Source organism: Cimex lectularius, unplaced genomic scaffold, assembly GCF_000648675.2.
Source record: "Cimex lectularius strain Harlan isolate CLEC.00 unplaced genomic scaffold, Clec_2.1 scaffold74, whole genome shotgun sequence".
Taxonomy (NCBI): domain Eukaryota; kingdom Metazoa; phylum Arthropoda; class Insecta; order Hemiptera; family Cimicidae; genus Cimex; species Cimex lectularius.
In genome coordinates this window covers 456,539-480,542 of record NW_019392795.1, presented here as the reverse complement: position 1 = coordinate 480,542, position 24,004 = coordinate 456,539, and the positions used below count along the sequence as shown (strand labels likewise).

General features: G+C 35.6%; 2 protein-coding genes across 8 annotated transcripts in view; both read left to right on the top strand.

Annotated features, from left to right (window-relative positions):
* Nucleotides 1–19,579, top strand: part of LOC106667540 (afadin) — a 163,204-nt gene extending 143,625 nt beyond the window's left edge. For all 5 annotated transcript variants that reach the window (XM_014395543.2, XM_014395544.2, XM_014395542.2 and 2 more), the window contains 16 exons: nt 11,276–11,341; nt 11,421–11,494; nt 11,569–11,687; nt 14,473–14,604; nt 14,667–14,853; nt 14,923–15,439; nt 15,499–15,621; nt 15,700–15,875; nt 15,936–16,053; nt 16,109–16,285; nt 16,471–16,649; nt 16,705–16,795; nt 16,859–17,054; nt 17,131–17,384; nt 17,457–17,560; nt 18,500–19,579. In XM_014395543.2, the coding sequence (XP_014251029.1) occupies nt 11,276–11,341; nt 11,421–11,494; nt 11,569–11,687; nt 14,473–14,604; nt 14,667–14,853; nt 14,923–15,439; nt 15,499–15,621; nt 15,700–15,875; nt 15,936–16,053; nt 16,109–16,285; nt 16,471–16,649; nt 16,705–16,795; nt 16,859–17,054; nt 17,131–17,384; nt 17,457–17,560; nt 18,500–18,731 (2,745 nt within the window). In that variant the 3' untranslated portion in view covers nt 18,732–19,579. The remainder of the gene's footprint in view (nt 1–11,275; nt 11,342–11,420; nt 11,495–11,568; nt 11,688–14,472; nt 14,605–14,666; nt 14,854–14,922; nt 15,440–15,498; nt 15,622–15,699; nt 15,876–15,935; nt 16,054–16,108; nt 16,286–16,470; nt 16,650–16,704; nt 16,796–16,858; nt 17,055–17,130; nt 17,385–17,456; nt 17,561–18,499) is intronic.
* Nucleotides 19,580–22,377: 2,798 nt separating this feature from the next.
* The window catches only part of LOC106667559 (glutamate synthase 1 [NADH], chloroplastic), a 29,241-nt gene continuing 27,614 nt past the window's right edge, over nt 22,378–24,004 (top strand). For all 3 annotated transcript variants that reach the window (XM_014395590.2, XM_014395589.1, XM_014395591.2), the window contains exon 1: nt 22,378–22,784. The gene's annotated coding sequence lies outside the window, so the exon portion shown is untranslated. The remainder of the gene's footprint in view (nt 22,785–24,004) is intronic.

Here is a 24,004-nt window from a genome sequence, read left to right as displayed (position 1 = left end):
TGCATAAATACTTCTGGCATGTTTATTCATTTTATTGCGGTTCAAACGGGTCAAATGATCCAAAACTGGACAGTCAAGAGTACAAAAATATACATAATAATTTAGAATGTAAAAACTTAAAATTAGATAAAAATAGATTTTAAGAAAAGAATAACTACAATATATAACAATAAAGCTTGTGAATAAGGAAAAATCAAATACAAAAAATAAATTATATGTAATAAACAAGGCTCCTTGAATCACTCTTTAAAACTCGTAAAATCTTCTTTTTGAAAACCGACAAGAAGTCTGAGAAAAAAAAAGTATCGCGGCATCGCCATACCGATTAATGTGCCGAACTATCCGCGGTAGACAACATTCCGAACCATAATTCGCCCTACGTCGGGGAACATAGAATAGCTCATAGGAGCGGAGTCGGCGCTGGGGCACTCTAATTACGATGCAGGATAAGATATCTGGGGAGTCAATCCTACTGTTAAATATCTTCAACAAGAGCGAGGCCGAAGCCAAAATTCTTCTATCTTCCAAAGAGTCCAGTCCAACCAAATCCTATCTTACAGCATAAGGGAGCTCACTATTGTCATGTATATTCATTTTGAAAAGAAAATATTTACATGCCTTCCTTTGTACCCCTCAATCATGAGCGATCCGCTGTTTGATCCGAGCGACCAAACAATACTACCTTACTCCAAATGGCAACGAACAAAGTAATTGGTAGAGGATTTTTAAAAGTACGTTTTTAAAATCTATCGTCTGCCTTCTAATGAAGCCAAAATTTTTAAATGATTAAATTATTTTAACAGCCTCAAGGTGGTCACGAAAATCGCATTTCTTATTAAAAATAACTCCAAGGTCCGAGATGGAACCGATGCCGTCAATGGGATGACCATTGAATTCGAAAACAAATAAGCCAAGCTGATTCGCGACCTTTGCCTTCGAAAAACTTATGACCTTACACTTAATTTCAATAATTTAACGACGAATTATATTATTGTCGCACCAAGATCAAAAAGCGTCCAGATCCTCCTGCAGTAAACTACATTGCTCAAATGAGGAAGTTGGGCGAAAGATCTTTAGGTCCTTCAGATAAAAGTGAAAATCTGGCTAATGACTGATCCAACATCATTGAAAAATATCAGAGACAATGCTAGCCCAGAATAAGACACTGGAATCAGTATAGACGGGGGCCGATAATCCTTCCTCTAATCTTATTATAAAAGATCTCCCCGACAGAAAAGAACCGATTCACCCCAGAAGGGGGTTACCTACTCCTACCTTTTCCAGTTTTTTCTCCTAGATTAAACGGTCCACTGTGTCGAAGTCCTTAGACAAATCCGTGTAAACAGAATGAACACAATGACCGTTCTCCCAATGATTCAAAATGAAATCCTTCTAAAACTAAGTTGGTTACACTTGGGCGTCCTTTCAAGAAACCATTCTGTTGCTGAAAAAGACCATGTTTGAATGAAAGACTCAATACGTCTGCCACTAAGAAACCCTTTTTTTAAGGGGCTCTGACAGCTTGGACCATTCAGCCCCGAGCGTATGAGAGATATAGCAACACACATTCACACAAATAAATACATTCACTCATACATTGCGTTCATTCTATTTAGCAGATGGAGTACTCAATATTCCTCCATCGATCTGCATATAATAACAACTAATTGGGGTCAATGGGGTATTTCTATAAATATTCCGCCATCGACCCAAGTCAAATACACAGATCGAGGGGCGATGGGGAGGCCATTTCACCATCAGCCCCTCCCCCATTCACTCTAATAAATACACTCACACATGCAAAACGCAGAAACTCAAAATACATATTTTGACGGCTATATACAATAAAAAATTCCCAATTCTCCTAAAAAGATAAACAGGGACCCCTGAAACGCGTGTCTGAGAACCATCCTTAAATCCGGCGTCATGCCTACACGCTCTCTGTATGGAGCCAATGCATGACGCCTCTATTATGTGCGACACATCGAGCAACCTTTCTCTCCATAAGGGGCACCTGACCGTGTTAACCTCAATAGAGCACTTATTGAAAAGACGATACTTGTCGATGTTCCTACAAGCACCTTTCTTAACACGGGAGAAACATGACTATCTTCCATCTTTCTGGAAAGATCTCTTCTCGGAAAGATTGACCAAACGGAATAGAGAGAGGTTTGGACAAGGAATTACAGCAATTCATTAAGAATATCTTCAAAAACGCCACAATTATAAAATTGGATCTTGAGCCATTGACCTAGTATAGTTGCAATCGATTCTGTATTACTCTTGTCTATCTACAAATTCGATAATCCTCGACGAAATGACTACGAGATTGATCTCATGAATTCTTGATCCGTATTGAACACCCTAAGGTCAGCCAACCTGGAAAACTGTGAAATTCGAGGGAGTCAGAACTGTACTGTTAAACCGTCATTACGAGCGAATTTGAGTCGAATAATTTTGATAATTTTCTATTTTCATTTTACTCAGTGGACGATAGTTCTTTTTGTTTAATATTTGATTTCACATGTAGTTTCTACTTGTTCTAGTGCATAAGTGCGCCGATGTAAGTAGGTACGAATCAAGAAAGCGGAAATGAGCGAATCCCCCATTCCGGCTCTGTGTCTTATTAATTACCTTATTATCTTATTTATAAGAACCGACTCGGTTTCATCAAATGCCTACGCCGTACTTTCCCTTGTCTGAACACCAAAAATCTCATAACTGTCAAGAAGTGAAACCATAACCGTGAATTTGAACAGCTCAGGAGGAGAGGAAATACGACTTGTAGATTATAAAAGATTTATTATTATCAATTTAAACTTCTCACCCGTACAGTCTGTAAAGTTAACGTCAGAAGGAAAATAGATATAAATAAACAGCAATGGGGAATCAAGACACATGTAATACAATTTACAATATATTTAGTTTAAATTTTGCCATTTAGGTCAGGAGATGAAATCATGTTTTTGAGTTATCTAAAGGTAGCCTATTTTTCTAGCTAAAATTCAATAGCTAAAGCGAGAACAGGCAAGAATACCACCAAGCATAATTTACAATTTAAATAGCGCTTATTGCATGCGGACAAAGGCCAGTTTCATAGACTTTAAACTAATAATATTTCATACTTTTTTTTTTGGGGGGGGTATTATAAATTTGACTGGAATTTCAACCCCTTGGATCATATAGCTTTATTATTATAGATTTAAATTAAACTTATAAGCCGTACTATAAAGTTAATCTTAGAAGGAGAATAGCTATAATAAAATCGCAAGGGGAATCGAGACACCTATAATACAATTAATAATATATTTTAAACTTTACCTTTTAGGTCAGCGAGATGAAATCATGTTTTTTAAAAGAAACCTATTTGTCTAGCTAAAATTCAGCAGCTATAGCGAGAATACGCGGACCGATCCATGCATGAATATATGTACCTTTGTAAGTTTGTACGAAGATGTTATGCGTATTTACGTAACATCGAATACTGATGTACCTATGTACGGTTGTATGACTACTTTACGAGTATTAGTAACATTGAATACTGATGTAGACCTGTAAGGTTGCACGGAGATATCATGGGGTAATTATGTACCGGAGTATGTTGGTTTACACTTATGCAGATTGTATGAAGGTATTATGTAGCATTGAATGCTCCTGTCACTATGCAAGCTTGTATGAAGATATCTTCCATTTATACATATATGTTGTTGTTATATAGTTTTATCTATATACATGTTGTATAAAGACGAAAGTTGTTACTCGTACCGTTTATGAATTTGTCAGATGTGTTCATGTTATATGCTCAACGAGAAAAGCGCTTATAGCATCCGGACAAATGCCTGTTTCATAGATTTTTTATTAATAATATTTTACCAAATATAATTTTGGGGGTGTGTTATTATAAATTTGACTGGAATTTCAACTCCTTGCGTCATATAGTTTCTACCTTAATTTTCAGTATAGTGTAGATGACTTATTTGACAATTTTGTTTGGTTTGAACCTTATGCTTAGGCGTAAAAAGTTTTTTTAAGTTTTAATCTTTAATTTCTTTTGTATGCTTATTATTCATAAACCCATGTTGCAAATTATGTTTAAACGATAGCACAAAGATTATATGCAAGTGATGCATTGTCGGGACATGGATTCAGTGATGAATTTGGAAAATTTTAATAATAATTAAGTGTTAAGAGTCATTTTTTTACATAATAAGCATAATTTAGAGTTTTAGTTCTTGTGGCTTGTGCAGAAATACATTTCGCCCGAGAAGTTACAGAGGCCAACCAGTTTAGCTGACCTTTGGCCTCGCGCCCCACCCGCGCCAGACGCTGACCCTCCACGGGACTTAAGCCGCGGTACTTTTCCCCTTTTCCCTTTCGTGTGCTTTAAGCTCCCGGAACACGTCCTCCGTACATATATATTTCTCTCTCTGTTTCCTCCCCTCCCGCCCACGTATCGTCAAGCCGGCCGAGAAGCCAGTCCGTAGCAGGATGTTGTGCGAAGAAAGACAGCCGGGCTTCGTCCGCGATAACATAACGAAGTTCAACCGAGCTGGCCTCCAGCAGACCAAGAAGCTCGTCAAGTTCAACACCGTGAACAACGGCAGCAACCACATCAAGATCAACACGACGACAAAGTGCAACACACTGCAAAACAACAGGGTCGAACTGTGCAAAACCTGCCGACAGCCCAATATAGCCAGTATCGGATATTGCAATCCCCAGGTTTATTCTACGTCATTTATACACCTAAAATTTAAATTAAATTACTTTATTGATTCAATAAATATATTATTGGCTTAAACATGCTCGTTTAAGCAATTTAAAATTTTACATTGCTTTTAGGCCTTAACGTGTGTTGCCATCACACACAATTGTATTGCATACTGTCAAAATTAAACATTTTAGCCAATTAAAAAGAAAAAAACACGAGTTCAGTATTCAGGATAACAATAATTTAATGGGACTTGTTCACCGGACACTCATTGATTTAAATGTATTTTCAAAAGCACCGCCTTGCCAGCAGATCCTTTCTGTTATTAATGACTCGAGTTGATCCGGGACGAATGAAAAAGGTCAAAAGGTTAAATATAAACAGGCAACGTGAACGAAAAAGAAAAACATCGTGGGCTAAAAACAAGTAAAAACCGACATACGTTGACATATATAGTCATGTTATCTGACATTTTCATAGATTACATAGTTACGTCTACAGGCCAAATTCAAAGCATGGGTGACGCGGATACAGTTGAATTTATATAACCACACATATGTTCGTCTATATATCTGAGTAAATAACATGGACACATCTGACATCTTCACAAATATGGATACGAGTAATAACTTTCCTCTCTATACAACGTGTATACAATAGATATACTTAATAACTATATAACAACAACATATGCTTGTTGTTATATAATTATAAACGTAAGACATCTTTATACCTGATTGCAATGTAGCGACATGAACATGTGCGACATAAATACAAGTAGTACCTTCATACAATCTGCATAAGTATAAACCAACATACAACGGTACATAATTACCCCATGACATCTTCGTGCAACCTTACATGTCGACATCAGTATTCAATGTTACTAAGTATTCATAAAATAGTCTCACCACCGTGCATAGGTACATCAGTATTCGATGTTACATAAATACGCATAACGTCTTCGAACAAACTTACATAGGTACGAAAGTAGTCAATAATATATAAACACGCATAAAATCGTCATACAGTCTTACATTAATATTCAATGACAACCTTACATAGCTGCATCAATATTCAGCGTTCCATAAATACGCTTAGCATGCTCATACAACTTTACAAAGGTACATAAGGTTTCAATGACAACCTTACATAAGTATTTCAGTATTCAATGTTGCAGAAATACGCATAACATGTTCATACAACTTTACATTGGTACAGTTTTCAAAGGCAACCTTATATAAGTACATCAGTATTCGTGTCATATAAATACCTATAAAATCGTCATAAAATCTGTGCAAAAATATATACATAAGTATTAGATGGTGCATAAATGTACGTGCATAAATACGCTTAGCATGTTCATGCAACTTTAAAAAGGTACATAAGGTTTCAATGACAACCTTACATAAGTACATCAGTATTCGATGTTACATAAATACCTATACAATCGTCATAAAATATGTGCATATATGCAAAAGTATTTCTATACATAAGTATTTGATGGTATATAAATGTACCTATGTAAACTTGTATGAACATGTTACGCGTATTTATTTAACATCGAGTACTGATGTACATTGGAAGTTTGTATGACGACTTTAAACGTATTTACGTAATATTGAATACTGACAACCTTACATAGGTACATCAGTATTCAATGTTATATAAATACATACATAACGTATAAATATACGTACGTATATTTAGTATATGAACGTAAATTTGTCGTCATACAAACTTACATAGGTCCAGTATTCGGTGGTACATAAAACGCGCAAATCATACGGTCTTGCACACGTACATCAGTATTTAATGTTACATCAATACACATAACTTCTTTATACAAATTTACGTAGTAAGTATTATTATCAGTCCTGAATGCTACACAAGTACCCGTAACATCCCCATTCATTTTTGCGTAGGTACATCAGTCTTCAAGATTACATTAATTCTTATAACGACTTCATACTTGCATAGTTACATGAGCATTCAACAAGTCTTGCCATAAACCTGATATTTGTTCGTTGTCCGTTGGTGGTTTGTTCTCGGCACTTAGCCTGGTTAATCATCTTATTTTCAATTTTATGTTTAGATTACATGCTTTATTTTCAGCTCGGTTATCAGAATATTTCAAAAGTCGTAGATGGAAAGAGAGAGGGAAAAGAAATAAATTAAGTTTCAATTAAAACTGTTAACAGTTTATAAAAATTCATCCCCTTCTCTGAAGTCCATTATTGTCGGTTTTCTTTTTCGCTCCGTTGGGCATTTTCTCCTGTGGCATCCGCCATTGGAAAAATGCTAAAACTTAGATAGTATGGTCGAATACTTTTTCTCTCCATTTTTCCTTTCCTGCTGAGAACGGATGTGCCGGGGATAAACCGCTGCCTTGTTCCGGTCTGAGACGCCGATTGTAATAATGGCCTCCACATGTTGCTCCTTTAACGAAGAAAAAGGTGTAACGGTCGTCAGGAGTCTTTCCCGAGGCGGTTTACGGTATATTAACAATATACTTTTGTACACGGGTCGTCACCGGAGTATACCTTTTTGCAGTAAAAAAGGTTCCAAATCGAAAAACCTAACTCCTGTCTAAAGGCTGAAGAAGCACGAATAGGACCCAGTCTGTCAATAGCAGGTTAAATTCAACCTCATAATTTTAATTCTAAAGCTTCTTTAAATGACACAATTTCTTGGCTTTCGTGACTCGATCCTTAAGGATTTGTCTCATTAACAGTTCCAAAGGCGCCCATTCCCACAAAGCCTCAGGTTAATAAATCTTTCTAATTGCCAGGAGATGGCAAATAACTCTTTTGTTCCGACGTGCTGGATATTGGGGCCGTGTGCAACTGGAGCGCGACTCCCCATTTTCAAGAATATTTTTTCAATTATAAAGTACTTCTTCGTTTTAAACTTTAACGGATTGAATCGGGATATTCGCCATATTGTCAGTGCTGATGTTGCACGATTTTATCGGCACATAAGCCATGCACAGCTTAGCTGAGGTCATAGTCAAAGCATGGAGAAAACACTGTTTTGAAATTCGTGGCCATAAAAAATCTAATCTAGCGAACCAAATATGTATAGGAAATGTATGTTTAAACAGTTTACAATATGATAGAGAGATTTCAGTTTCAAAACATGCAAATAACAAAGCATGCCGTATCAACAGAACAGCTTAAATGCGTCGATTTTCCTTAATGCGCTCCTTGTCGTTTACTTTCTTCAGCTTTCGCTCTTGTTCACGACCTGTGAGCTATTAGGACAGCAAATCAAAGACTACTATCCGTTTTATTATATATCATTTCCCTTATTTTTTATTACATTACCGTCTCTATTTGAACATTTTATTGGGGGATCTGAAGTAATAAACGTTCTGGTTTTGACTGGCAGACATACCATTTCGTGACATCCTTGGGTGAAGATACAGCGATAACAGGCGTACCGCAGTGATAAAAAAGAGCTAGAGTTCACTAAAGTTGCTAAATTAAACGTCCACGTGTTAGAATAAATATTCATGTTTATTTCAACAAATTATTCTTTTTATGTGAGGTTTCGGTTGAGATGAAAGGTTAGTGTCACGAGCGGGATTCGAACCCACGACCTTCTGCTAGGGTGGGTCCGAATCCCGCTCGAGGCACTTTTTCATCTCAACCGAGATCTTACATAAAAAGAATAATTAATTGAAATAAGTAATTTGGTCAATTAAACCACTAGACATAAATGAATTAATATTCATGTATATGTTTCATCAGATGCGGTAAAGATGTCAATCGTTATGTGGTCTGTCTCTTTGGAAAACGTACAGCTAGAACAGTCCAAAGATGTGAACAAAATGCTGCAGAAGCATAAATCTCGAGAGTCAATACTCCCTGTTAAAATAATTATACACCGTCATGGTGGTCAATCCTCTCAGAAAGCGAAAATACATTGACCACAAATGAAACTTTAATATCCTTGCCATAGGATGCATGATGTCTAATGTTATATTAAATGTGGTGTAGAAAAATCTGCCAACTTTGCACTTCCATATTTCATGACGACTATATTACCTGCTGGTCGTATACACAAATAATAAGTTGCACTTACAAAATAGCCTATGTTAAATGTCCTTCCGTTAGGATAACCACGTTAGGCGAACCCTGAATTTAACAATTTTTGGCCTGATAGCAAACACCGAAAAAAAACGGACCATGGATATTTCTACTTTCAGAAACCTGGCATTTCTGCATTTCTTTTGGGCAGCGACTTTGAGAAAAAAGAAAGAATAGACTGACCAGAAATGACTTGCTGACTACATGAACTGCTGTCGTATGAGATACAATATATTATACAAAGACTTTCACTATCTCGTCTTCCATGACTGGTCAATCCATTCTGAGAAAGAAAAGCGAGACCAGGCGGACCAGAGATGAAGAGATTAAATGTCCTCGCCCTGGCATTTCCGATTCATATTTGACGCGTTATACAAAAACCTGCTAACTTTGCACTTTCATCAGGTCAATCATTTATTAGAAGGAACAGCGAGAACTTACTGACCAGATATTTAAAACATGCTGGTCGTAAATAATAAATCGTAATTGCAAAATAACAGCCTAAATTAAATGCCCTTCCGTTAGGATCCACCACGTTTTATGCTGTAATGTTGCCAAGCCTGAACTTCACCCTTTTTGTTAAGCCGGGTAACGAACAGCGAGAACAAACGGACCAGGGTGTTGCTACTTTAAGAAACCTGGCATTTCTGCGATTTCACGATTTCACTTAGTCAACGGCTTTGAAATTGAAGAGCGAGAAGAGGCGGACCAGAAATGGCCTGCTGGTCGCATAAACAACAGCTCTTAAAAGGCGCAGAATAATATGCACCCGGTCTATTACATCTATCTATCGCATAAACAAACTGATTTCGTATATAATGTAGTATAGTATACAAAAACGTGCCCTGTTTGCTCTTCCATGACTGATCAATCCATTCTGAGGAAAAACTGCCAAACGGACTAAAGCTGAAAAGTCGCTGTTTAAATAAACAAAATATATCTGTACTTGCAGGAACTCCTAAAACCAATATCATAACTTAAGAATATGCTGATCTAACATAAACAAGTGTTTCTTTTTCAATTTAATGCTATACACTATAGCCACGATTTTTGTAAATTTAGCGCGTTTGGCTTTCAATATCGGACTTCCGTTTTTGAAAATCGCATCCACGATATTTCTTGAGAACCCGGCCCTGTTTTTTCATGCGACCTTTTCAGCTTTGCTCCCATAAATCGTCTGAAACACCCGCGTCGTATGGGAGCCAGGGCGTGGCAGACGCATTCTTGCATACCCAGTAACACTATTAGGGGCACAACTAGGTTCTATCAACCGACGCCTCCTTTGTCATTTACCTTTCCTCTCACCCCGATCTCTACCACGCCCTCATTTCTGATTTCCATCACCCTGATAAAGTTATTACCTGGATGGAAGAAAATGGGTCCTGACTCCTGAGTGAAAAAGGACGGACAAAGGCACCTTATCACAGGAAGTGACCGCTCCTTCCTCCCAGGCTTGCTGAAATGTGTCGTTGTCTTGTTTTTTTTAATTGTTCTTACATTCAACGATCCTTATTTTTCCATTTTGATCTGAGAAAGTGTGGGATTTCTTTTTCTGGATTATTTTTACACACCATTATCCACTAATGGCGGTCTGTAATTTACAAGATAAAAGAAACAAACAGTACAAATTTATCTTCTAAATATTCATGACGTATGAACCTCTTGGCTACTTATCTATTTGGATAATAATAAATTTAAAAAACAGAAGCATTAGTTTTTTATACTTTACGGGCATATCATGAAAGAAGATTTATTTCAGGCAACTGGCAGGCAATATTCTTAAATAATATGCTTACATTTTGTACCAACTTGACATAATTTGAAACGGACACTCGTATTTTGTTGTCTATCTCAAACTGTATGTATTTTTATTAGACCGAAGGTCGTGGGTTGGTTATTATTTAATTATGACGGTTTAAAACACCATAATTTCATGGTTTTCACCAAAAGTCCTGAAAATTATTCAGTGATAGATTATAATAAATACGGTCAGTTGCTGCTAAACATATATGGATTTTAATTGTAATGGTTCGAAACACCATAATTTCATGGTTTTCACCAAAACTGCTGAAAATCATATAATGATAGATTAGTTAATACAGTCAATTATGGCTGCTAAACATATATTCCTTCTTTGGACAAAGCATAGGCTCACGCGAGATCTTCTCAACTTAAACCATGTTTTTAAAAGAAAAATTTTTTTACTCAAATTTATTTTTTCATCAAAGAAAACCATTTAAAAAATTAACTCTCTTGGAAGTTGGCTCTGGAATTAATTTATAAACCTAGTTATTATAGAAAATAAATATTTAAAAAATTAATAAACTAACTAATAAATAACAAAAACAAAAAATTATAAATAAATAAATAGAAGTGTCCAATTTATTTTTTATTATTTTATTTTATTTTATTATTATTATTATTTTCGTCTGAGTGAATAAACCTACTTATTTTTTTTTTTTTTTTCTTTTAGGGTGCTGGTCAAGACAGATTGGGAATCTACATCAAATCTGTTGTCAAAGGTGGTGCTGCAGATGCTGTAAGATTTTTTTTTAAATAAATATTTAACTATATTATTGTTGACAAAATTATGCTGTAACTTGAACGTTTTAATCCAGGATGGCCGTTTACAAGCCGGAGACCAACTATTGAAAGTCGACGGGCAAAGCTTGGTCGGAATAACTCAAGAGAAGTACGAACTTGATGATTTATGGTCAACTTTGTTTAAATAAATGTCATTTATCAATGCGGTGTTCATTTTTTTAGGGCTGCAGAATATCTCGTAAGGACTGGGCCAATTGTAACTCTGGAGGTGGCGAAGCAAGGAGCCATCTATCACGGCTTGGCAACACTTCTATCACAACCTTCTCCAGTCATGGCAAGGGGTATGTAATCTAACTTTTAACTGTGGAAAATCAACCAGTTTTTACAATACTGAGGGAATTTTTAAAATGATAAAATGCTTTAATAAACATATTTGAAGGGTTTAATCAATGAATATATGTATGAGATGGTTTTAGATGGCATTTGGGGTGTTTTTATTAATTAAAAATAACACTGGTTATTGTTATATTTAACACACAGACTGTTTTTCATTTGATATAAAAATTTTGCATGAACTAATGCAGTACTAACAATGATTACAGCTCCTGCACACTTGTCACTGGGATTGGAGAGTTTCGCAGGGATTCCAAAAAGTGTGTCAATGGGAAGTTTTAGGGAACAGCCGCTTATCGGTTACAATGATTATTCAGGAGAAGGTCCTTACTTTATCCCACAACGGTGTGAACCACCTCGCCCCGGCTCTCCTACAGTCCTACGGATAACAGTGCCTATAATAACGACCACTCCACCCCCTCCTTGTACTTCGTCGATATCACAGAACAATCTGCTGTCCGTCCCAGTTGAAAATGTCAACTGTTACAAAATCCCACCAGAGAACGATCTAGGTCTTAAAGATGATATTTTTCAAGAACATCAGGCTAGGTTGGTCAATTGTGATTCAGAAGACGCTTCGGCTTCCCTTCAAAGGACTATCATTGCATTTCCAAATAAAGTAGATGTTATACGTTTCCCTTTAAATAATGATTTAGAAGCACCAGAATGGTTAAATTTGAGTCTAGGAAGAGCTAACAATCCAAATTTTCCAAAAGGAAAATGGGTTCCTCTTGCAGGCACTAAAATGTGGAAAAGTGATATTTATTTAACAAAATCCGGTTTTTGGGAGCTTAAGAATAATTTAGACTCAGAGCAACGTTCTAAATCTGCAGAAGACTTATTAGAAACTATTTACAGTTCTTCCGATTGTGAGTGCAACAACAATTCCACATCACCTAAATCTACAGAATCGCCTTCTGATACTTCCCCGGAAAAAAAATCCAGACCTAAAAGGGTAGACAGATCTGTAAACACGAATAACACAAAGCTGACTATTGAAGAAAGAGAAAAAGCATTGAAAGAATTAGAAGAGATAGTAAATGGCATGAGCAAAATAACAGAATTTGGCAACAAAGGCTTCGGTCCTATAGAAGAAACAGAAGAACAAGATGATACAGCGAATTGTAATAACTCAATTGTTCAAAAAGAAAAGGAAAACTTTTTGTCATCAATGTTATCAGAAACAGGTATCTGTGAGAAAAAAATGACTGAAAAACCATCAACGGCTTCTCTTATTCTTATTAGTTCTTCGTGTTCGAGTTCAAATGATGGCGATTTTGAATACGGCAGCGGCCGTGTAGCGGCTCTGGCCAAGTATTACTCCCAAATGGGAGAAGCCGGTATAATCAGGGGCAGAGGAGGAAAAACTGGAAGAACGCTCAATCGGTTCAAATCTGAGCCAAATATCAACTCCAGTGATAATGAAATGAGTCCAAAACCTGGTGATACCATTTTGCCACCTTCTGCTTTCGACACCAATTCAGAAAATTACAATTTAGTCTTACACACAGATGGACTTAAACCGGTAGGGTTTAGCATGGATAGACTGATAGATATAGGACATGGAGTTGTTATTAAAGAAGTAAAACCAATTTTGAGCACACTGTTGAATAAAAAAGATGTGAAGACCTCAACCTTGTCAACACAGACAAGTCCAAATGAGTACGGGCCATTAAAGTCCAGTGAAAATGATAAACTAGCAAACAATAAATTCAAAATTATTAATAATAAGTTTAGGAAGAAACCACCACCATTAGATATAAACAGGAAATCGATCAGTGTTGATGAAGTGGAGATGAGGAAAAAAATCAACAATTCTGCCGTCCACAAGCATTACAGTCTTGTCGAACTGGGCGAAGTGGGCAATCTCGATACCGTTGATTTACCACCGGTAGAATATTCACAAACGAAATGTTCCGTGAGCAATTTTTGCACATCAGAAAATATCCACAAAGCTTATATAGGCGAGAATGTCGGTAAGAATATGAAACGTTGGATGAGTGTCGACGACGCCGGCTGGAATCCTGGATGGTCTGAGAAGCTCCGTGAAAAAGAGAAACTTGATCTCGGCTCCGCCAAAGACGTCCTTAGACGAAAATCAAAGCTAGACGCGATCAAAGGGAGGAAAAATAAGAGAATCAAAAAGTTGGAGCTTCAAAGGAGTTTTGTCGTCACTCCGGTCAGGTTGAGCCAAATCGGCAAGAACAATCATGACTCAAATACTCTCTGGTGCAGAAGCCTAGATCCTGGAGTGATAGAAAATACTGAGCTTGACGAGAGCCGTAAGCTGTGAGAACTAGTTTTGCTTCTAAATGTTGTGCAAGCAGAGTTTTCGTTATTTTATTTTGAAAGCACGCTGATTTTTCGTTCGTTCTTTTTTAATAATTGTCGCATGGTTTATTTCATTTATTGTCTTTGGTTTTATTATTTATAAACTTGCTTTTTTTTTTTTAAATATAAATATACATTTTCATTTAATTGTCCACAATTGTGTTCTCATTATCAAAATATTGGTTACCCAATTTATTTTTCCATTTGTTATAGGCATGAATGCATGAATTTTAATGTTTATAAAAGAAGGGTTGAATTTCAGACAATTAATGTATCAAAATATGTTTAAAAAATAGCACAATTAATCAAACTGATTTACCATAAAATCAAACCTTCTGTTTATTATTTTTTTATTGAAGTTGAAAATTAAATAAAAAAATTAATTATGCTTTATTTCTCAAGGCCCACGGAGGATGAGCGAACGGGATTTACCTTCACGTGTGCTTAGCGAGCAGCAAACTCAACCGGCAAGAGGGCAGCTTCCTCCACATCCACCGCAAATGCATAGCTCTAAGTCAGTCCCATCCCTAAACAGTAAGTGTCTTATTGATAAAATTGGCCAAAAATTTCTCCCTAATTTTTCACAATTTTTCCAGCCGGAAACCACGAATTAGAAAGACCATTGGTGAACATGAATCAAACAATTATAGGGAATAGTACAATGCCTAGACCGAACCATGAAGTTTTTAACCCTGGTTATAGTAGAACATCGTCTACGAACAGCATCCCTCAGAAATCATTTGAAGGACAGCCTCATCCAAATCAACATCAAGTTAGATCAAGGTAATTAAAGGATTTATTCTAATTATGGTTAAAATGTTGTTAATACTAAATTCTGTTTGTTTTTTTAAGATCAAATCAGAATTTGGCAGAACAACGCCTGAATCCTATTCAAGGCAATCACGTCAATCAGAGGCAGCCCTCCAACCCTAGTCTTGTACCAAATAACTACAACCACCACCAGCCACCGTATGCCGGCCATCAACAGCCGATGGGCCCGTATCACCATCACTCCCAGCTGGCGGCCCAGCAAGGTCCACCTCATCCCCAGTATCAGATGCAGCAGCACATGCACCTTCCTCAGCAGCAGAATAGCCCCGTCGGTGACAACGGTGAAAGATTCTACCAGAATCTGAGCATTTACAGAAACCAAGAGGTGCACAACGGCTATCCTCCACCTCAAAACGGAATAGGAAGGGGAAAAATGCCGAGTCCCCAAGACGAGAGGAATGCGATCAACATGCAAAAAGGCTTCAGAGGTTCTCAGTCTTCTCTACAAAGCAGGAATACGAATGACGCTTTGAATTCTAAAGACAGACCTGCGTCGGCTTATCTTCCAAATAACTATTCATCCCAACTTCCACCTCAAGTAAAACATTTTTTAAAACCTATTCAATGCATAAATATTTATAAAATTGATTTTTTTAGGGTATGACTTCTCGTTCTCAGTCTTCCAGAGATATGTTAAGGCAAGAAGCAAAAATTCAAGAAATGACTGAAGAAGTTAGAAGACGGGAAATGAGAGTTACCTCACCACAACTACGAACTCCTGTATGTATTTAAGTTTAAAAAAAATAGCCAATAGAATCTTTAAAACAGTTAAATATCATTATTTTCATTTTCATTTAGATTGGAGGACCAATTCAAGGATCCCCGTTGCGATACACGGGTGGATACAGCGATGGAAATTTCCAAATGACAAACAGCACCCAGCAACACGATTATTCTGACAGCCCACCACCGCCACCTCCTCCACCTACGTCCACTCATCCGCTTTATCAGCAGCAGCCACGATCAGACTCAAGGTAGGCTTTCAATTAAGCCTGGTATAACATAAAAAATATAAAATTAAAAATTTTATTCAGATACGCTGCCAGTGGCGGAGAACCACCGAGAGGAGCGTACTACTCGACTTCACCCAGTACACAACAAAACAAAAACTATTTTCCTGGTAACCCCTGGCAAAGAGAAGAAAGAGAAAGAGTGAGTCAATGGAAAAAAAGCATTTAACTGTTTTTTAAACAACAAATATTTATAGGAAGCAGAAAGGAAGAGGGATATGGCAAGACATTGGAGGGACCAGCAGATCAGCGAGTTACTGAACCTACCCGTCCGAAATGCTCAGCAAGAAGAGCATTTAAGAGCTTTGAAATTGGAAAGAGAATTTGAAAGAAGAGCAGAGGAGGAGCTCGAAGAGGAAGAAGAAGAAGATCAGGTATTTTGCCTATTTTCAATTAATATTTCTGTTGAGACCATTTAAACCATCTTGCGACAAAACCAGTGATAGTATACCAAGATGATTGGAGATTATGAAATTACATGATAAAATATTTCATCAGTGTATTAAACATTGAAGATAAGTTTTTTTTTTATTATTACAATTTTTAATTTCTTGTCAAGGAAACCGCTGAGAGAGTTCAGGGGTTGTTAAGAGTAGCACACCAAAATGAAGAGCGTAGATCAATGAGGACATTGCCATCCAGTTCTAACATACCGACAAGTCAGCCAGGTCAAAGTCCTCAGATAAACGGCTCCATCAGTCGACCGATAATGGCGACAGCCACACCGACATTTTCACAGTAAGCCTATTCAAAATGAATCCATCGTCAATTGCTTTTATACACTTTTTTTTAGTGCAAGTAATGAAGAAAAGGCAAGACTGCAAAGGCTAAAAGAGTTAAAAATGAAACAGGCAGAAGTTGAAGCCGAGCGTATGAAGAAAAAAGTAATTTATATTAAATTTGATTCAATTTGAAGGAATTTCTTATATATTATGGGTTTTTGTTAGATGGAAGAAGAAAATAAAAATCAGGGAATACAATCTTATCAAACAGTGACAAGTAGAGTTGTGAACAATCAGAACATTTCAAGCATGAGGACGACAACTTCAAATTTGAGATTGGACAACCTTGTAATAAACACGCCAGCGAATAATAACAATTATCAAAATAACGGTTACAGTTCAAGCCAAGCTAGTCCTGCAGGTAAGGACGTTGTTTTTATAGTGTTTTAGGGATGGTTAGTGTTTTAAAAAGTTGGTTAATAATACTTTCGCTTTAGGCCAAAGATTGGACATGATGCTAGGACAAAGCCCAAATGGGCCGCCACAGCCACCTGAGCGAGGCTCTTCGTTCGCGATCATGTCGTGCGCGCAGGGGCAAATGAGGAGCCCTAATTCGAACACTTCGCCTACAACGAACAACACGACTCCGACGATCGCGACGGCAAAAAGGGTTTCATTCCAAGAACCTCCACCTCCTCCTCCACCCTCAAATCCTGCACCTCCTCTAGAAAATATCAGAGAAGATCCCAATGTAAGTTTTGTTTTTTTAATTCAAAAATTATCTGCGTGGAGAATTGAGTTTAATAAAATTTCTTAATTGCAGCACTTCATCAATGAAGCAGAGACGATGCTTGCATCACCTGTTAGCCCAGAAATCAACTTCACAGGAAGCACACCAGGTGTAATCGGAGCCCAGGAAGTTTACAAGTAAGTAATATTACAATTTTCATTGTTTTTTTTTTTTTGTTTTTTTTTTTTTTTTAATTGTTATAAAAAGTGAAGAACAGCCAAAATTTGCCCAATTGTATACAATACTTCAGGTAGTACACAACCATATTGTTTCACTCATTCTGACTGTTATGAGGTTCATAGCCATTAAATTGGGTTATATTTTTGATGAGGTTTTGCAGCAGCTGTGGTAGTATATACCGTGGTAGTATAGTACATACCCACCACCCTGGGGAGATGGTTTGAAATATTTTGAAAAAAAAAATTTGTAAGTATCCAGAGGCCCTGAATTAGAACCTGTGACTCTTACAGTGATAAATCAATGCCCTTACAATTATTTATTACTATAGGATATTATTGAATTTTTTAGTCTTTTTTTCTGATTCAATGAGTAATTATTTTTATGAATCTTTAAGCCAGGTAGCTCTGTTTGAAAATTGAACTATCTGTTCTTTTCAGCCCAATGATTGTCTCTTATTCCCATATTTCTCCTGGTTCTGGTTGAAGTCACTGTTCATAAACGGATACTACTCAGGAATGGAATTTTGTTTTTTGGAATTAGAAGAGTCCGTACAGAAAAATTATTAAGTACATTAAGTGACTAAAAAATGAATTGTATGTAAGAGTGCAGAAAATAAGTTCATCATTCCCACGGAATTGTATGACTTTATACTTGTTAATACTTCTTCTCTCAATTAGATTCTTAACAAAAAAAAGTATCAATTAAATATTATATTTAATTATAATTATATATAATTATTAAATATTTGGGGACCGCGGTAGCCGAGTGGTTAGCATGAGAGACTCTCACGCCGCGGTCGTGGGTTCGATTCCCACCGTCGCCTCTGCTAATATGGCTACTATGCAAAGATCATAAGGCAAAAAAAAAAAAATTATAAAATCATTTTTGTTTTCCAGGGATCCAAGGCAGAGAAGACTCGCTGAGCAGCAACACCAGAAACTCTTGTCGAACAAAGGCGCCGTCCCGGAAAAGCTGAGTTTTAAAGAGAAAATGAAGATGTTCGCCATGGAAACTGGGGAGGAATCAACCCCTAAGGACAAAGTGAAAATTTCAAGGGCACAAAGGGATATCGACAATATCGGGTCACCGACAACCCAGAACAATAATTCCAACACCCAAGCAAATTAAAAAAAAATTACATTGTTTAACATGTATTCCAGGTTACCTTATTACAATTTATTTGTATATATGAATTCTAAAAGAGGGAATGTATATTACCTGTAATTCTACAACAGCACAAGCCTAGGGTTTACATATGTACTGTATATAAACTGTTTTCTAATGGGCTGCAAATAAATAATATACGTTATGTCAATACACGAGTGTATAAAAGCAAATTTATTGTAGATAGAATGTAATTTTTTAAACAAATTAACTACATTGTGAAATGATTATAAACTGGGGTGACTTGTGACAAATATAAAGGCTTATACCATTCTTGGATAATTTATCAAATAAAATATATATTTTGTTATAAATTATTATAAATATATATTTACATAGTATTATTTTTTAATCTATAATGATAAATTTTGTAAGTCAATTTTTTTTGTTTTGTTTTTAAAATTTTAAAAGTTAATTTTGAGTTTTTGATATATATATAAATATATTTTTACTATAAAATGAGTGTGTTGTATAAAAATTATATTTAAAAAAAGAAAGAAAAAAAGAGGGGTCACTAATATTATAATGTAAGGAATCTGGACCGTCCATTGGTTAGCATGTTGTAATTATATTTTTATAGTTGTTGACGAATGCAATACAGATTATAAAAAGTTTTGATGATTCGCAATGGAGATTCAGTGCTTTATTAATTAAATCATCACGCATCATCATTATAGTTGATATCTTTTCCATCTTAGATGTACAGCTCTCTTTATTAATCAGGAAGTTAAATCGTAATATTTCTTTGTATATTATTGTATTTAATGTAAATAAACTGTTAAATTGATATCCAGCACTGAAAAAAAAAAAAATAGATATATAATCGCAGATATTGAATAATGAAATATATATATTTTAAAAAAATGAATTTGCATAATAAGGGAGCAATAAATATGTTTAAAATTTGTATTATATTGTATATTAAACTGAGGCTATTTTGTACTTCAGTTTCTAATTTATAAGCCTTTCAGAATATTGAATTTATAATAAAATTAAAAAAAGCTGTTGTTATTATTATAAAGTAAAATCTGCAAAAAATTAAAAATTATGATTTATGTATTTCAGCAAAGTTGCAAACCTTAGATTTTTTTCTTTGGATAAGGGTTAGTTTTGTATTATTGTTAGTTAATTATTTCATTGTGATATATAAAAAAAAGTATATGTAATATATATTATATTATATATATAGACATACTGTTTCCAGAAATATAACCTCCAGTAATATTAGTTTTTTATTCTCATTTCGTATTATAGATAGACCTACCAGAATCAATAATTTGAATCAGGTAAGTTTACAAAGTTTTAAAAGTAATAAAGATATTAAAAACTTACAATTATATTATTAGATGAAAATAGTAAAAGAAACGAGGCTGCTAATAAGGGTGAGACATCCCAGCCTCTGGGCCAAACCACTGGTTTATACGATTAAAAGGAAACAGAAGCATCGACAGGCTAGAATGACAGAGAAGCTCTAAAAACAACTAAGAATAGGCCATATGTGGTTGACCCACTGGCACTTTCAGGCAAAAGCAAATTATGTATCTAGCTTAGAAATACATGTCCTAATTAATTAAAAGGTGTCATTCCTTGGCTCCATATAGAGAGTGTGTAGGAATATGAAAATTGTGCTTGAGCTAGGCAGCGAGTATTTGGGTCTTCTGTATTGGTTTTTCAGGAATAGGGTTGTTTTATTGTACATAGTACTTGTAGATATATCGTGGAGTTAGTATTACGGGGGAAATATGAGGAGTGATATAAAACAATTAGGCAACATTAATTATTTTTAAATGAAAATTAATTTTCTAATTTTTTTTGTCTAGGTTATAGTATAGGTATACAAGGTTATCAACTAATACAGTCCACCCATTTAAATCAGAAACAATTAGCTTTAGCAAAAAATCGTTTTACACAAACCCCAAGTTAATTTTGGTTAGTAGTTGCATGGTAGTAATAGATTTAACATAACTTTCTCAACTAGCTGGGAAATGACACTAACTTTATCATTTTAAATGAGAATCCCATATTTTTGTTATGCAATTAGATTCTAGAGCTTATTTTACACTACTTTTACTGAAAGGAAAATTTTGATAGGATCGACTGTTTCTGAGGCATAACTTGGAAATAGTTGATCCAATCGAAATTTTCCTTTCAATAAATGTGGCATAAAATAAGCTCTAGAATCGAATTGTACAATAAAAATATGGGATTCTTATTTAAAATAACAACGTTAGTGTCATTTCCCAGCTAGATGAGAAAGTTATGTTAAATCTGTTACAACCACGCAATTCCTAGCTAAAATTATCTTGAGATTTGTATGTTTTGATCAAGTTAATCGTTTCCGTATTAAATGGGTGCACTATAGAAGATGATACACCCTATATATAGTTATAGATGAAGGGTATAAAAAAATTCAAGATATTCGTGATTGATTTTATTTTTTGGGTGTTATTGGCAATTAGCACATTTTAAGCAGCTGAAATATGGCTTAGCACCCCACAGACTAACCAACATTCTTTCCAACAAAATCAAAGATGCCTTAATTTAAAGGTCAATACTATTCAGAACATTTGTTGGAAGGAATGAATGCCCATGGGTTTGAGGAGTGCTAAGCATGAATTAGCCCATCTGGGCATCTGAAGAATGGCTGATATTCCCAAACGTTCAAAAAATTAAAAACAACCCGGATTTCTTGTTTGTTTTTTTATACCCCTCATTTTAAATATGTGAAAGACTGTTTTATTGCATTTTCTGTAAAAAAAAAAATAAAAAACAATGAGAGCTAGTTGAATGAAGCTGATGAAATTTGTTCACACTGGTCACCTGGTGAGAGAGGGTGGCACCAGACCAGAAGGCAACCTCTTGGCCCTAGAGAAATTAAGCGATGATGCCTCGAATATAGACAACCTTTTTGCACTCTTACGAGCCAGTAGATTAGCTCAAAATTTCGATCACTAGCTTACTGGGTACTGGGCAAATCGGGCTTCTTAGGGGTGCAGCAGCAAGAAACATAGATTCAAGGGTGTGGATGTTCCACTGGCACACCCATCAGACAATTAGCAATAACCATTAATTTAATTATTATTTGTTAACAATTAAATTTTCAGAATAAAGAGGGTGCTTTGCGGGATTCCTCGTAAATCCCCAGAGCTGCTCAGCCACTCTGCCATAAAGTTTATGACATTGTGAGGATTCAGGCGAAAAATAACCAATAAAGTTGATTGACTTTTTACTATTTAAAAAAAATTATATCATGTTAAGAAATTTTTGTATATTTAAATCTTATTGCATTGACATGTGTAAATAAAAATAAAATTAAGTACTTAATTTCTATAGGATTTAACAATTCATTGAACGAAGAGAAATGAATGGAAAAACAAAAAATTGCATGAATGAACAAAAAAAATCTACCAGCACAGTTTTCTTTTGATTTTTTTCTCTTGGTATATTTTTAATGAATATTGAAATCTTATGTTGTTACTGTTTTTTATGCCTCAGGTATAATTTAGTTCTCGGGGTGGAAGCCCTGCCGAGCCCTTTTCGAATAGACGAAGCGCCTCGGTAGGTGTGCGGCGTGCGCCAGTTGCATTTATCCGCCGCACGGGTTCCCCACTCGAGCCCATTCACCGTTCACCGTTCTCCCCTTCTCCCCTTTTCACCCTTTCGCCCTGCCGTTCTCCGAAATCCGATTCAGTCCGAGTCGAGAGGGCCCGAAGAGACTGCGCTTGATCACGTTGTTCGTTCAACGACCATTTTCCCATCTTGCGAGCCGGCTAACAAGCCCAAATAAAACATTTTCATCAGCTGTCCGTCACAAGACAAACCCGTTCCGTTCTCTTCCGCATTTCGCACTCACTTACGTCTAAATTATCTCACTTATTTATTTAAACCCCAAAATTTAAATTACTGCGTGTTAGATTTGTTATTTTTCCCTACATACTCGACTTTTCCGAAGGCACTACACTCTGTCTTTATTTTCCTGCTTCTTCTAAGGATTTCTTCACATCAGACAGACTCCAGGTAATAAATAGCTTTTTGTTATCTTATTATAAATATGCTATAAATACAATAAAACAACCAAGAAGTAGTTGTTTTTTTTTTTTTTTTTTTTTTTTTGTGAAGCCTGCCTTTGTACTGACTACTGAGGTCTCTAGGTATCACAGACCTTCCAGGTATTGCACATGCCGGCGTAGATCGATCGCCTTTTAGAATCCAGCGATTTAACGTAACTCTCAACCTTTGCAAAAAAAAGTTTCAGCTTTTTAACCAACTTAAAAAAAATCCCCTAAACTTTTATTTGCTTTTATACCTCATCCATCTTTTCATTCTACAGCGTTAAAGATCAATTAGAAAATATTACCTTAAGACACGACTCTTTCTCATCCACTAAGGTTCACAACCACAAACTCACTATCAGTCCCAGTATTTAAAAATAAAATCAGACAAAAACCCCAAAGATTTTTTCTTTTTTATATTTTAGATCAAACGATAAGTACTATTTATTTTATTTTTTTAAATTGCATGGGGCTTATCAACAGTGAGGTCAATAGCGAAAAATTTCTTTAATACATCTGTTCAAATATTGTACCAATTTTAAACCACCATTTCCATACAATTTTCCATCAAAATATATTGTGCAAATATATTAATTATGACTTTTAAAAATGTGATCATTTCATGAAAATAAAACCCATTTCGTCTCGACATCTTCAGGGTTGGCGTTGGTGATTGAGTTTGTTTTTAATTAAAATTGGTAGGAATGAAAATGAATTGAAAAACACCACAGAATATAAAGAAAACTATTCAAGTTTCGACTTTGGTCTGGTTAAAGTTAGCCCCTTTTTTCTTACTCTCATTCTATTATTTCACTTAATTATTTTCTTCTCCCCTTTCTCTCTCACTCTCTCCCCCCTCTCTCTCTGTCCCTCTCCACCTTTTTTCCACTATTTTTTCGTACTGTCCTATGTATGAATAATAAGACAAATAATCAAAAGTTCTTAAAGAGTTCTCTCATTCACTCCCTTTCATTCTTTCTCTTCCTCCCTTTTGCTTCACCCCCTTTCCTTCTACTAAACACCATCATTCGATCTCACTCACCGTCTTCTGTTTCTCGCTATCTTCCCTATACTCTTATCTATTTATGTATCTTATATATCTGTTTTTCCCACCCTTCTTTCTTTCGACCAGAACCTTTTTCTCTAAATCTCCATCTAGTCGTATATTTCAATTTGTATTTCTGC